Source organism: Myotis lucifugus, unplaced genomic scaffold, assembly GCF_000147115.1.
Source record: "Myotis lucifugus unplaced genomic scaffold, Myoluc2.0 scaffold_56, whole genome shotgun sequence".
Taxonomy (NCBI): Eukaryota; Metazoa; Chordata; class Mammalia; order Chiroptera; family Vespertilionidae; genus Myotis; species Myotis lucifugus.
In genome coordinates this window covers 4,780,931-4,794,980 of record NW_005871104.1, presented here as the reverse complement: position 1 = coordinate 4,794,980, position 14,050 = coordinate 4,780,931, and the positions used below count along the sequence as shown (strand labels likewise).

Sequence of the window (14,050 nt, the reverse complement as noted above, 5' to 3'; positions counted from 1 at the left end):
CTGCAGACTGAGGACAAACTGCATTCCCAGTCTGGGTCAGGGTTCAGCTTCAAGTTATGTCAGAACCCAGAGCTGTGAGATGTAAAATAATGCAAGCCCTTCCCTAACATTCCCACTAGGTCAAGAGCACACATGCAGAAAATAACAAGTGATTTTCTTGGCCCCCGGAGGTCAGACAGGTGCGCAAGACAAATGTTCTCCCCTCCAAATCTGCCCAGCTCCATCCTCCTTCTCACAGGCTTTCCTTTCTCCCCTAAATCCAAATAGTGAGACATGTGACATCCCTTATGGGAAGAAGTTTTACCACATCTCTGGAAAATTTGTTTTTAATCTGCCTTAGCTTTATAAGCTTGAATTTTCATGACTGTTAATTAGAACTGTCTATTTAGTATAAGTCACTGGGAGACGTGGAATCACTTGTAAGAAAAAAGGAGAGATTAAGAAATAACTTTGGCAATTTTCAGAGTGATTTATGAGGTATATTGTTGATGATCTTATTAATCTCTTTTTCAAGTATATGCTGATAGCTAATGTTCTCTATAATAAACTAGCATTGCACATGCAAATCCCTATTAATACACTTGTTTGGGAACACACAAGGGGATATAAGCAGAGAACAAATGTTTGGCATCTAAACTGAATTTCATTTTCAGTTTTGTGTTCAATCCAAGGAACATTTGCTGTGTGCCTAATACATTAGGGGTTGTGAATAAATCAAAGTTGAAATCTCACCCTTGCCCTCCAGTTGTCTGTAATCTACTACAGGGTGGAGGAGGACAACTCTAAAAACAGGTAGCCCATGAGGCTGAGAGAAGGGAGGCAGATGTGGAGGGTTGGAAGACCAGAACACAGTTGTAGACAATAAATATGAGGTGGTGTCTGGAGCAAACTTGTTTTCTGCTGCATCACCAACCCAGTGTTAGGCTCATAACAGCCTTTTATAGAGTTGGCACAGGGATGAAAGGACAGTTGCGTCCTAGTTCCAACCATGTCACTTATAAAACCTGTGGCCAATCACCATCTTTTCTGAATCTCAAGCTCTTCATCTATAAAATGGGAACTGTGGTAAAAACTTCTTCCCAGGGCTTTGTTGTTAAGAATCTGTGGTTGCCATGAATTCTGTCCATCGAATATACTCAGCTCTCTTCCTCTTTTTCCCAGGATAGTATTGCTTGTCCCTTTCCATATTGATACTAGGTGCTGTCATTTTATTTCATCTGGTTGATAAAATATAAACAGAAATGACATGTGTCACTACTGAAAAGAAGTTTTAAGAGCCAGTATGCAACTGGGGATGTTCCAGGTGACAGCTGCTTTGTCAGTCTTGACCCCAAAGGGAGAATGAAGAGAAAATAGCCCCAACCAATCTGTACATGTGGCATAAGCAAGAAATACACCTGAAAAGAAGACAAGTGTTGCTAAGGCTGTGGAGAAATTGGAACCCTTGTACACTGTTAGTGGGAATGCAAAATGGTGTAGCTACTATAGAAAATAGTATGGAGGATCCTCAAAAAATTAAAAATGAAATTATCATGTAATCTAGCTATCCTATTCTTGTATATTTATCCAAAAGAACTGAAGTCAGGATCTCAAAGATACATTAACATTCCCGTGCTCATTGCCGTGCTATCCACAATAGCCAAGATACGTAACAATTTGGATAGCCATCATGCATAAGTGGATACAGAAAGTGTGGCATATACATGTAATGGAATATTATTCAGCCTTTAGAAAGAAGGAAATTCTGCAATATGCAACCACATGGATGAACCTTGAAGATATTATGGTAATCAATGGGCATTAAGTTTCAGTTAAGCAAGAGGGATAAGTTCCAGAGATAAGATGTACAACATTGTGGCTATAGTTAACAATACTATATTGTACACTTAATTTGTTAAGAGGGTAGGTCTCATGTTAGGGGTTCTTGTCATAACAAAACAATATATTAAAAAAGAAAGAAACATGCCTGATGGTTTTAAGCAAAGATTTGGGACTCTTTGGTTATCCCAGCATATAGAATTTTTTAAAAGATATTTTTATTGATTTCAGAGAGAAAGAGAGAGGGAGAGATAGAAACATTAATAATGAGAGAGAATCATTGATTGGTTGCCTCCTGTAGGCCCCACACTGGGGATCAAGCCCGCGACCTGGGCATGTGCCCTGACTGGGAATTGAATAGTGACGTCTTGGTTCATAGAAAATAGTGTGGAGGATCAACCGCGGAGCACACTGACCAGGCATAGAACTTAATAAAGAGAAGACAAACCCTCATACAACCTAGAGTTTAAGTAAATATAATACCTAGTAAAGGGACAAAAAAAAGTGCTGCCTTGGAAGAGATTGCACCAGGCTGAATGGGTTGGAAAATCTTCTTGGAAACGGTATCATCTGAAATAAACTTTGAATTCAGGAAGAATATCTAAGGATATACATGGAGAAGCAAGAAGATAAGATGGTGATTCACAAATGAAAGCATTGAATGATCAGGGAAGGTGAATGTGGCCAGAGCAGTGAATGACTAATAAAAACAACAGTGAAAAAAATGTACCATGGAATAGGCACTCACTATTTGCCAGTCTCTGTCCTATATGACTTACATGTATTTATTCTTCACAACATCTCTGTATTAGTTTTCCATTGCTGCTATAAGAAAACTTAGCAGCTTAAAGCAACACAGATTTATTATGTTAGAGTTCTATGGGTCAAAAGTTCAATATGAGTCTGACAGGGCTGTATTCCTTTCTGGGGGTTCACGGGAAGAATCCATTTTCTTTCGCATTCAGATTGTTGGCGGATTTGAATTCCTGTGGTGATAGGACTCGGATCCTTGTTTCCTTGCTGGCTTTCAGCTAAGGGCTCTCCCCAGCTTTCTCATTCCTTGGCTTATGGCCCTCTTCCTCTATCTTCAGAGCTAGAAATGGAGGCCTAAGTCCTTCTCACACTTTGAATATCTCCCGGCTCTTCTTCTGTCTTATCTCACTGACCAACTTTCTTCTACTTTTTAGAAAAAAAATATACTGGATAATCACTCTGTTCTGGTCCCTGTCCTTAATTCTATCGGAAAAGTTTCTTTTGCCATGTAATGTAACATACTCCCAGGTTCTAGGAATTAAGGCATGGATGTCTTCGGGGGACCAACTTTTTGCCTACCACTTCCCATTTTGTAGGTGAGAAAACTAAGGCTTAGTGTGATGAAGTAACTTGTCCAAAATCACCCTCTAGTTCTTGGCAGAACAACCAAGCAGCCTGACACCAAAGCCTTTACTCCTAACTACTGACTTCATCCAACAAACATAAACAGGAAAAGTGGATGACCAGGCTAGAACAGAACAATAGGTTAGGGATTTACTGCAGCCATCCTCAACTATCAGAGATACTCAAAGGAACATTATACAGTGATTTCCCCTCATATTTTAGTTTTCTATTGCTATATTAACAAATTACCACAAACTTACTATTTTAAAGCAATACCCACATGTCACCTTACAGTTCTGCCTAAATTTGTGACATGAGTCTTTTACAACATTTTTAAAATATGTTTTTATTGATTTTTAGAGAGAGAAAGGGAGAGGGCTAAAAATACAGAAACACTGATGAGAGAGAAACATCATCAATCAGCTGCCTCCTGCATACCCCCTACTGGGGATGGAACCCACAACCCAGGCATGTGCCCTGATCAGGAATTGAACCAGTGACTTCTTGGTTCATGGGTCTATCCCAGCCGTGGGCAAACTACGGCCCGCGGGCCGGATCCGGCCCGTTTGAAATGAATAAAACTAAAAAAAAAAAAGACCGTACCCTTTTATGTAATGATGTTTACTTTGAATTTATATTAGTTCACACAAACACTCCATCCATGCTTTTGTTCCGGCCCTCCGGTCCAGTTTAAGAACCCATTGTGGCCCTCGAGTCAAAAAGTTTGCCCACCCCTGGTCTATCCTCAACCACTGAGCTATACCAGCTGGGATACAATATTTTTAAAGACAGTTTATTATTTTAACTTTATGCAATAATTTGCTCTATGACAACCACTTTGCAGAGCAAAGATTCAGAGGGAACCGACTATGTAGGAATTATGGCTATATTTGAGATACCAATGTCTCAAAATGGGTGCTGTTAAAGTTTTTGAAATCAGTGTATTAACTCATAGAATAAATGACTCCTCATACAATTACGTTTTTGCTAATAGTTAGCTTAAGAAACATTTTCCTGTATAGAAAGCTCAGGAAAAAAAGCATTGCAAATTGCTTACTTATGGAGTTTCATACTTACTCAACAAATACTGAGAATGCATTAGATCAGTGATGGCGAACCTATGACATGCGTGTCAGAGGTGACACGCGAACTCATTTTTTTGGTTGATTTTTCTTTGTTAAATGGCATTTAATATATAAAATAAATATCAAAAATATAAATCTTTGTTTTACTATGGTTTCAAATATCAAAAAATTTCTATATGTGACACGGCACCAGAGTTAAGTTAGGGTTTTTCAAAATGCTGACACGCCAAGCTCAAAAGGTTCGCCATCACTGCATTAGATTCTAGGGAATTATGAAGAAATCTAAAATTCCTTAATGATATAATAAGTTACTGTAGTAGTAACCATGAAAAACAGCAGAATAAGGAGTGGTATTGATGGGGAAAATAGGTAAGTGCAGAGAAATAAGGTAGGAAGAAGCAGCCAGGTAGGCTTCTCAGAGGAGGTGGCACTGGAGCTATATTTTGATCATTAAATCCAGGGTTCATGCCCTGGCTTCAGACACTCTGCTTGATCTTGTTCCTGCCTCAATCTCTAGACTCACCCTATGCTATCAATGACCTTGAACACACGAAGCCTCTTCCTGCCCCAGAACTTTGCTCTTCCTGTTTCCTCTGTCTAGAATGTTGCTCCTCCAGATTCTTTACACATCCAGATCATTCTCAACCTTCAGCTCTCAGCTTAAACATCACCCTCTCAGAGAGACTTTCCCTCACTTCTCTGTCCACACCAATCCTTTCCCTCCCTCTTCCTGACTCCTTGCCACTCACCAAGTTAGTGATGAAAGAATAATAATACTTAATGGCTGGTATGAGGAGGTATTGCTATTATCTTCATTTTGTAGATAAGTGAGCTAAAAATTAGAGAGTCTAAGCCACTTTCCAAAGTCACACAGCCAGTAAGAGAAGCTGGGATTTGAACCCAGGCTGCAGGATTCCACAGTCCATAATTTTAACCATTATGTTCTAGGTTTTCTACATATTATAAATATATGTATTCATTTAGAAAATCAAAAAATAGAAGAAGCTGGATAAGAAAGAAAGCCCATAATCCAGCCAGCTAGATGACTTCTATAATATCTTAGCTTATATACTTCTAGACATTTATCTCTGCCAAATTTGTGTTTTCAAATGGGGTCATGTAGTATAGTCTGTTTTATAACTTGCTTTTTCTCACTTAATGTAAAGCAAACTTTCCACATCATCTTTCATTTCTAAATAGTAATAGCTGTTTCTGCCAGGTATTTTCTCTAGTCCATGTACTCTGCTAAGCACAATACAGTTCATCCTCACAGCAATGGTTTTAGGTTGTTCTTATTATCCCCATTTCACAGATAGATGATACTATGGCTCAGAGATATGAAATAACTTGTCCCAAATCATACAGTTAATTAAATGGAAGAGACAGCAGCCTCAGAAAGAGCTTAGTGTCCCTTTTATGAAATGATTGCGGGGGAGGAGGTTAAGCAGGGGGGAGGCAAAGAAGAGAAACAGTCCCCTGCTTCCAGGGCTGCCCTGGTAGCCTGGTTGGAGATATGTGGAAGGGAGGACTGAGTGTGCAGGAAACTGGGTAGAATGAAAAACTACCTGGTAAAGGGAGATTTTAATTGGCTATTTTAAGTAAAATAGCTCCTTTTAATACATGTCTTGTGCTGGAGCTAACCAAGCATTAGTTAAAGCACGCGTGGTTATTTTATCTCCCATTTGCTGATGGGTTGGGGTCTCTTTTTCTAAAAGCCCACAACATCCCACATTTAAATATGCTGCCAACACTAAGGACTTCAAATACCATGGAGGCTGGGATCCAGGCCCTTGGAGCCCACCTCACTTCTGAAACCAGCTGGTGGATCAGCAAATCGCAAGAGCTCTGGGGAGGGCTCTGGATACAAGGAAACCATATGTTTTGGAATTGTGGGCTAGCCAGTAGGCAGCTAGCTATAAAAAGAAAGTGGCTTCTTCTAAGAACTTAAACCCAAAAATATATGTGGAGAAAGTCCCATGTTTAACACCAGTATGGTGCCAACTATTCCTTTGTGTCTAGGAACTGTGGGTAAGTGATGCTTGGGAAAGAATTTGGAGTGTTCTTGGAAGTGCAAGAAGGCTAATGAGGCTGGAACATAGGCAGAGCAGGAAATACAGGACAAGAGATTAGAGGTGGATCATATCAGGTTGACCTTGATAGGGCATTTGAATTGATTTTCTAAGTGTGACAGATTTTAAGTGGGCTGGAGAACAACATGATCCTATTTACAGTTTTAAAATATCCCTCTGGCTATTGTGTGGAGTGGGTTGTACAAGGACAAAAGAAGAAGCAAGGAAATATGATACTAATATCTAGTATCTAGAATGTTATTTGGGATGAAGATGATTGGATTTGATGGACTGAACGTGAGGGTGAGGGAAACGGACAAGTCAGAAATGTCTCTCTGGTGTTTGGTTTGAACAGCAGGCTGGAGAGTGGTGCCATTTCTTGAGATGGAGAAGAGTAAGTCATGTTGTATTTATGTGGATTTTTGGGTGGGAGCTCATTAAGAATTTTGTTTTGAATATTTCAGGTTTGAGGTGTCAAGTAGGCAGTGGGATACATGTGTTTCTAGTTCAGAGACTGGAGATCTAAACTTGGGAGTTGCCAACATCTACTTTTAAAGTAGATGGAGCAGATCACCTAGTGCAAGATTGTAGACAGGGATGGGCTGAGACCTGAGTTCTGAACACAAGAGCTTGAGATTAAGCAGAAAGGAAGAACCAGCAAAGAAGACTCAGAAGGATGAACCTGCAAGGCAGGAGGAAATTGAGAAGTTAAGAAGAGTGTTTCCTAAAGAAATTGTCATCATCACCACAGGTGACATTTTGAGCTCTCCTGTGCCTGTACTAAGTGCAAGACATGACTTACTGAATTTTCACGATTCATGAGATGGAATTCATTATCTCCATTTTCAGGTGTGGAAACCAAAGCTTAGAGAGTGAACCAAAGAATTAGTAAATTTTAAAAAATGAATGAATTGATCTACATCCTTTTTTCCCCCAAACAGTGTTATAACCTATATTCCCATAACTTACTTAAAGGGAAAAAAGGAATAGGAACAAAAGACCATCCTTCTTCAAAACATAGCTCTGCAAATCCAAGAGCAGTACACTTGCTTACAAATGACTAGGATTTCCTTAGACTTTGTTGTCCAGCCCCCAGATCCCCACCCCTTGGAGTCCAGGGTCTTCTGCCTGCTGCAATTAAAATGAATCACTCCAGCTCTGCCAGGGAAGTGCAGAGTGATTTGCAGCTGGTGACAAATAAGATGATTTACCACCCAGACACAGCATCTTGGATGAAGTGGCCTCATCAGTTGAACTGTTGCAGCTGGTCAGAGCTGTTTACCCTGGTCTAGGAACCTCTCTTCTCTGAACATAGCTCATCTCAGTAATTAGTCAAAATGGACTTTCTTCCTCCCAGAAATTTAGAGGCAGGCCATCTGAGCTTCACGCCTCTGTTTCTACTACTATTTTTTACAACAGTCATTTGAAGCAGATAACAAAAGGAGTAAGTTGAGCTCAGTGGCCTCTTGAGCTCAGCTGAATGGAGGCACACAGAAGGGGTCTCCCTTCTGGCCCCTTCCTCTTGAGGATGACAGGACATGCTTTTGAAAACTCATACTCAAGTTCTCATCTCTGACAAACCCACATCCTTGTCAGAGATGTCCCGGAGAGGAGGTTGATGGGATCAAATGTTGACTGCTGTTTAATAACCTCCCACCCCCTACACCAACCCCAAGTACCTGCTTTCCTGAAGGCCCTGGCCATAGTGCCTGCTCTCCCACCTGTAGCTGCACCATTGCTCCTCACACTGTCTGCATTCCTCCATCCTGAAATGCTCACTCTGCCGGCATGTGCTACATGCTTCATATGTAATTTCTTTTAATTCTTGAGAATATCTTTTAAATGAGTAATATTGTTCCACTTTGTCAAGAAACAAGCACAAAGAGATTTAGTGACTGTCCCAAAGTCATACAACCAATAAGTGACAAGGCAGGACCCCATCATGTTTTATCTGACCCATAAGCTCATTCTCTTGACCAATGTCCTCTACTTTTTCTCCCTGAGGATACCCAAAAGTAACTGTCAAATGAATCATTGCAATATTTTATCTAGGTGCTTCTGTGGAGGTACTAATAACTAGATAAATGAGTTTTAAAAATTTCTTGACTACTGTTGCACATTAGCTTAAATCAAAAGTGCGATTCACAGAATTGAGGGCAGGAGTCACAAAACTATGGCACACAGGCCAAATCCAGTCTAGTGGTTGTAATCAAAGTTTTATTGGAACACAGCTGTGTGCATGTGTTCATGTAGGGTCCATGGCTGGTTTCACACTACAACAGCAGAGACAAGTAGTACAACAGGGACTTTAAGGCCTGCAAAGCCTGGAAGATTTATTACCTGGCCTTTTGCAAGTTTGCCAACCCCTGGTCTGGAGCAACAACTTCAAACTGGGGGATTTGAAATACACATTTAAAGACCAGGAGTGATTCCTAATCCTTGCCCAGGGCAGGAAATGTCTAACTGTCGGAACCCAGAGGATGGTCCAATCAGATCCATACTATCTTCCACTAGCATCAAGTATGCATTTAATGATACATTTAGTTATCAAAATTATTATCAAAATGCATTTAGTTATCAAATTTCCTGTTGTTAACAAAGACAAAAACATCATTTGCAAGAAGAGACAGCTTGCAGCCAGCATCTAAGTCCCAAGACCATGTCGGAATTAATTCACCCAGAAGGCACGCATGAACTGTCATCTGAGCATTATTCTCTCCCACAGCCCCTACTCCCATAGATCACCAAATCACTTTGATATCATCATCTCTTCAGTCAGCCTGCCCTCCCAATTTCTGTGGATTTTGCCTTAGTTCAATACATCATCATTATCATTATTAATAAGTACCATAAGGAATAATCATAGTAACATCTTACATCATTACAGCAGAATGGTTAAATTTTTAATAGAATGATCATGGTGTGATAGGAAAACAGAAGGGGTTGCTCAGTGCTCTGCTGGCAAATGGTGGGAAGTTTACAGAGAAGATGTTATCTTACTCACCTCCTCCTTTTTACCTCTGTCTACCTTCTCCCACCCATGCACCTATTCTGCTTGGCAATCTCCTTCAAAACCTAGCACAAGTTTCTCCTCCTCTAGTAACTTTTCCTGCCCTCTGCCAGCAGGGTAATTAGCAAGCCCTCTGTGTTCCATTAGAACTGCTTTCTTACCTGTCACATCATTTAAGATAGTACTATAATTACCATTAAAGATATTTTTATAAGGTAGTGATGGTTGCTTTACTGAGTGCTTACTGTGCACCAAACACTGTGCTAAGCACTTTACAAAGAATCAAGGTATCTGACCCTAAAGCCTATGTTTTAATCACTAGGTTACACTTCCCATTTTTTCCATGGAAGGGAGAGACTTTGGTGTATCACTTTTATCTCCCAAATGCCCAACAACACCTGCAGTACAAGAAATGCTTGTAAAATGAGTGAATAAATAGTATGTTACACAGATTTCTAAAGATTCCGTCTCTTGGGTATTCAAATACTAAGCTAGTCACTGCTGTGAAAAGATTTTACAGACGTAGAGTCCCAAGTCAGTTGACTTTAATATTAACAGAGATTATCCAGGTGGGCCTGACCCAATGAGATGAGCCCTTTAAAAGCAGAATTTTCTCCAGCTACTGGAATTCAGAGAGATTCAAAGAACAAGAGGGATTTATCACACTTGCTGGCTTGAAGATGCAGGGGGCATGTAATGAGGAATGCAGACGGCCTCTAGAAGCTGAAAGTAGCTGCTGGCTAGCAGCCAACAAGGAAACTATGACCTCAATCCCACAAGCACAAGAAGATGAATTCTGCAACCAACCAGTGAACTTGCAAAAGGACTCCACGCCATCACCTTGATTTCAGCCTGGTGAGACCCATCCTGGTGAAACCCTGAGCAGAGAATCTAGACACCCTAACCCAGACCTCTGACCTGTAGAACTATGAGATAATAAATGAGTGTTGTTGGAAGCCTCTACATTTGTGGTGATTTGGTATGCAGTGATAGACAACAAACAGGTTTCCAAGTCTGTGGAGATGTCCGTGGTGAGACTGCTTTCTATGGTTCCCAAAGGTTCCACTGAGCTTTGCAAGAAGTGAGTGTTGGCTGTGAAGCAACATCACAGAGGTGGCATGAGTTGAGGAAGTCCATGCCCATCCATGAATGAATCATAACTTGGTGAGGAAGGGAATGTTCTGTAGCAGATACAGTGCGAGACAGAAAACATGAAGTCCTGGTTCCTACTCCCTGCTCTGCCACCGTCTCACTGTGTGACCCTGGGAAAGTTGCTTTATATCTCTTCACTGCTATTCTTTCAGTTGCAAAATGCAGCTATTCATCCCTTTCCCATCTACAGGGCTACACATGAAATTCAAGTAATGGGTGCAACAACCATCTACATTGTGGCCAATTGTGGAGAAACATACGGGATTCCTCAATTACCTGGGGAGTTTTGGGAAGAGCTATGCCAAGTTATGAGACTAATAAAATTCAGGTTACTAGGCAGACCTCCAAGGCATTCAGATCACAGCTGTCCTTTCCCTACTAAGAAAAGTACTGCTTTGCCCTGTGGTTCCCTGGGAGAATAATCATCATTAAAATAATGTCTTGTATTTCAATAGCACGTTTCACAGTGCTTTCCCCTCTACCATTTTAATTCCAATAGCTTGTGTCAGTTAAAGGAAAAGAATGGACTAAGAGCCCTTCTAGTTCTGAAAGTTTAGATTTTTCACAGGAAGTACGGTTAGTCTCACTGATTATACAGAGGAAGAAGACTGAGACCTGGCTGGACAGGCAACCGGCCAAGGTTATATGGCTGGTTAGTGAAAAAGCAAAGACTCTCATTCCAGCACTGGCCTCTAATAACTCCACCCCCTGCCTCTGGTGTGGAGCTGGGGAAATGCAGAGTTATTGAATGGAGGCCCACCTTTGCCTGTACCAGATCTGACCTGAGGGTGGGGAATTGTCTCATACTCAAGTTCTCATCTTGTGGATCAGATGCAAACAAAGCACTGAAATCATGTCCCAGTTAGAAGAGCTTCTTCCCCCAGCCCTCCAGGTATTTCATTGATGACACTTGCTGGCTGTTAAGCAAAAGACTCTTTCTTTGGTCTCTTAATTAAGTAAGTGGGGATGTGGGAAATACCATACAGGGTAAGTGGTCTCACCGCCTAGAAGATGCCTATTAATTAAAGGAGAACAGGGAAGGAGGAGCCATAGGCTTGGAACTTTCTTGGGAGGCCTTTGAACTTCACGAGATAATCCCCAATTTGGGACACCTCAGCTGGGTCTCTCGGTTCAGTAATGTTGGAAGAGGAGGTAGCCTCCTGAAGACTTGGTTCAAGGCCATGACTCCAGACATCCTGGGCCCTAAGCAGGTTTGGATTCTCCTGGCCCTAAAAACTATTCCTGATCTCTAGAATCCAGTGAGAATACAGCTGCCAGGTTAGGAGAGGGGCAGCAGCATTGATGCATTCACTTGTTATTGAGGCCTACTGCGTGCTCCGTGCTGGTGACACAGCACTGCACAAAAGAACTAAAAGGTTCTGTTACTCTCATGGAACTCATGGTATTGTTTTAGGCATTAAGAGAGAATTGGATTCTAAAAAGATTAAGGATAAACTTTGCACCTTATGTATAATTGTCATATTGGCTATTTGATCCAGAACAAAATATCCTTTGTCTTTTATTTTGGCCAAATTCTCTTTCTCTATAATAGTGGGAGGAAATGTGCCTCCGCTCAATAGTGACATTCTCCAAAGTAGCTGGAGTACTGTTGTTCTCATTTACTTCTGGTATGTCCTCCCTTCCCTTCTTCTAGTCCATCATTTTGGCGACCTTTGCCAGCCAATAATGAAAAGGCAAGTCTGAAAACATTTCTGGACATAATCAAATATGCGCATCCTGTGTATAAATACATTTATATTCATATATGTATGCACAAATATTTGGTGTATATATCACTGCATTTAACAGAAGGTTTGCATGTATTTTTGATTTGGGGGGCAAGTGTTGATATATCTGTGTCTTTACTGGCATGTGTCTTGACATATATGTATGTGTGAAAATGAGTGTGAATATATACCTGAGGGGCTTTATCACCCCTAAAGGACAGCAACCCCACAGGTCCTTATCCGCAATAAGGAACAAAATGCAGAGAAGATCTCTCTGACATTTAAAGTCTCACATCTTGCTGACCAAGGAAAAGGGTGTAATAGGGCTTGACAGCTCTGCTGACGGGACTCAGGCTGGCCCTCAGCCCCTCCACATAGCCTCTGTAATTGATGTCTGTGCTTCTGACACCTCCTCCCTTTGGCCTTCAGGTCCCTGTCCGGCCGTATCGTTGGTCATCATCTCCTCATACACAGCCAACCTGGCTGCCTTCTTGACTGTGGAGAGGATGGTGTCACCCATTGAGAGTGCGGAGGACCTAGCGAAGCAGACGGAAATCGCGTATGGGACACTGGAAGCAGGATCCACTAAGGAGTTCTTCCGGGTAGGGACACCCCTTGTCCCAAGGCACATTCACAAAAGGGAACAACTACTGTCCTTAAAATATCCTTCTCATTAAAGAGCATGAGATTGTAGGCAGCCAGGGCAACTGCTTAACTGAATGTAAGTCAGGGAAACTCAGAACATGGCTCAGCTTTCTACAGACCCCTGGGAAATCACATTTCTTTACTGGTGGAAACTTCAAAGCTCTTGCACTGAATTAGACCCTTTACACACGCCAGTCTGTGCCAGGTTCTCTAAAAGCTGCTCCTACAAGGACCTTACAGTCTTGTTAGTAATTGATTAGGAGGAGCTGAGGAACAAGATCCCAACCTGATGCCCTTTGTGTCCCCTCCTTGAAGACTTGATAAATAGTAGATGGCATATGGGGAACAATTACTGGAATAGGTGGTCTATTAAAAACTATCAGAAAAGAGAGAAAATGAGACATTGGTGTGGAGGCAGTAGAGATGTCATGTGGCTGGAGGCCACAAGCAAGGCAAAGAAGCAGAGAGCTAAGGCACACAAGACTTAGGGTCAGCCAGACCTAGGTCCAGCACCTGGCCCCATCCTGTACCATTCGGTGGTTCTTAGCCTCTCTGACACCATTTCCTTATCTGTAAAATGAGGAGAATAATGTCTATCTCATAGCATCATTATGAGATTAAAAGAAACAAGGCATCTGAAATACAAGGGAAACAACAGTGGATGGAGGCTCCATTTACCAGTAGGACCTCAGGGAGATTCAGGTACATCCATCTTGAAGGGACAATTGTTGGCCCTAAGCACTTTCACAAAAGGAAACCACTATTGCAGGAAAATATCCTTCTCATTAAAGAGCATGAGACTGTAGGTGTTGAGGGAAACTGGGTAGGGTCTGTAAACCACAAATAATAGACCTGTAAAATTTCTAAACATCATGAAACCAGGTCAGACCTGAGTAGGCTAATTACATTCTAGGCAAAATGAACCACTTAAATAAATGCCCCAAAGCAGGAAAACCTGCAGTTCCCTGTACTTTGGATGTGTTCATCCTGGGATTTGAACAAACAGCACATGGAGCTACAATATATAGATCAAACATATAAGCAACTGCTACTACTTACTTAGCACTTACTATGAATCCAGTCCTGAACTAAGTACACCCTGTGGGCATTACCTCACTTAATCCTTTCATTAGAAGTGCTAGGGATTTGTTGTCCCCATTTTGTAAA

The 14,050-nt window shown here is 41.3% G+C and overlaps 1 protein-coding gene across 2 annotated transcripts in view; it reads left to right on the top strand.

Annotated features, from left to right (window-relative positions):
- GRIA1 (glutamate ionotropic receptor AMPA type subunit 1) overlaps positions 1-14,050 on the top strand; it is a 268,297-nt gene that overhangs the window by 212,591 nt on the left and 41,656 nt on the right. For both annotated transcript variants that reach the window (XM_006089107.3, XM_006089108.3), the window contains exon 14: positions 12,683-12,840. In XM_006089107.3, the coding sequence (XP_006089169.1) occupies positions 12,683-12,840 (158 nt within the window). The remainder of the gene's footprint in view (positions 1-12,682; positions 12,841-14,050) is intronic.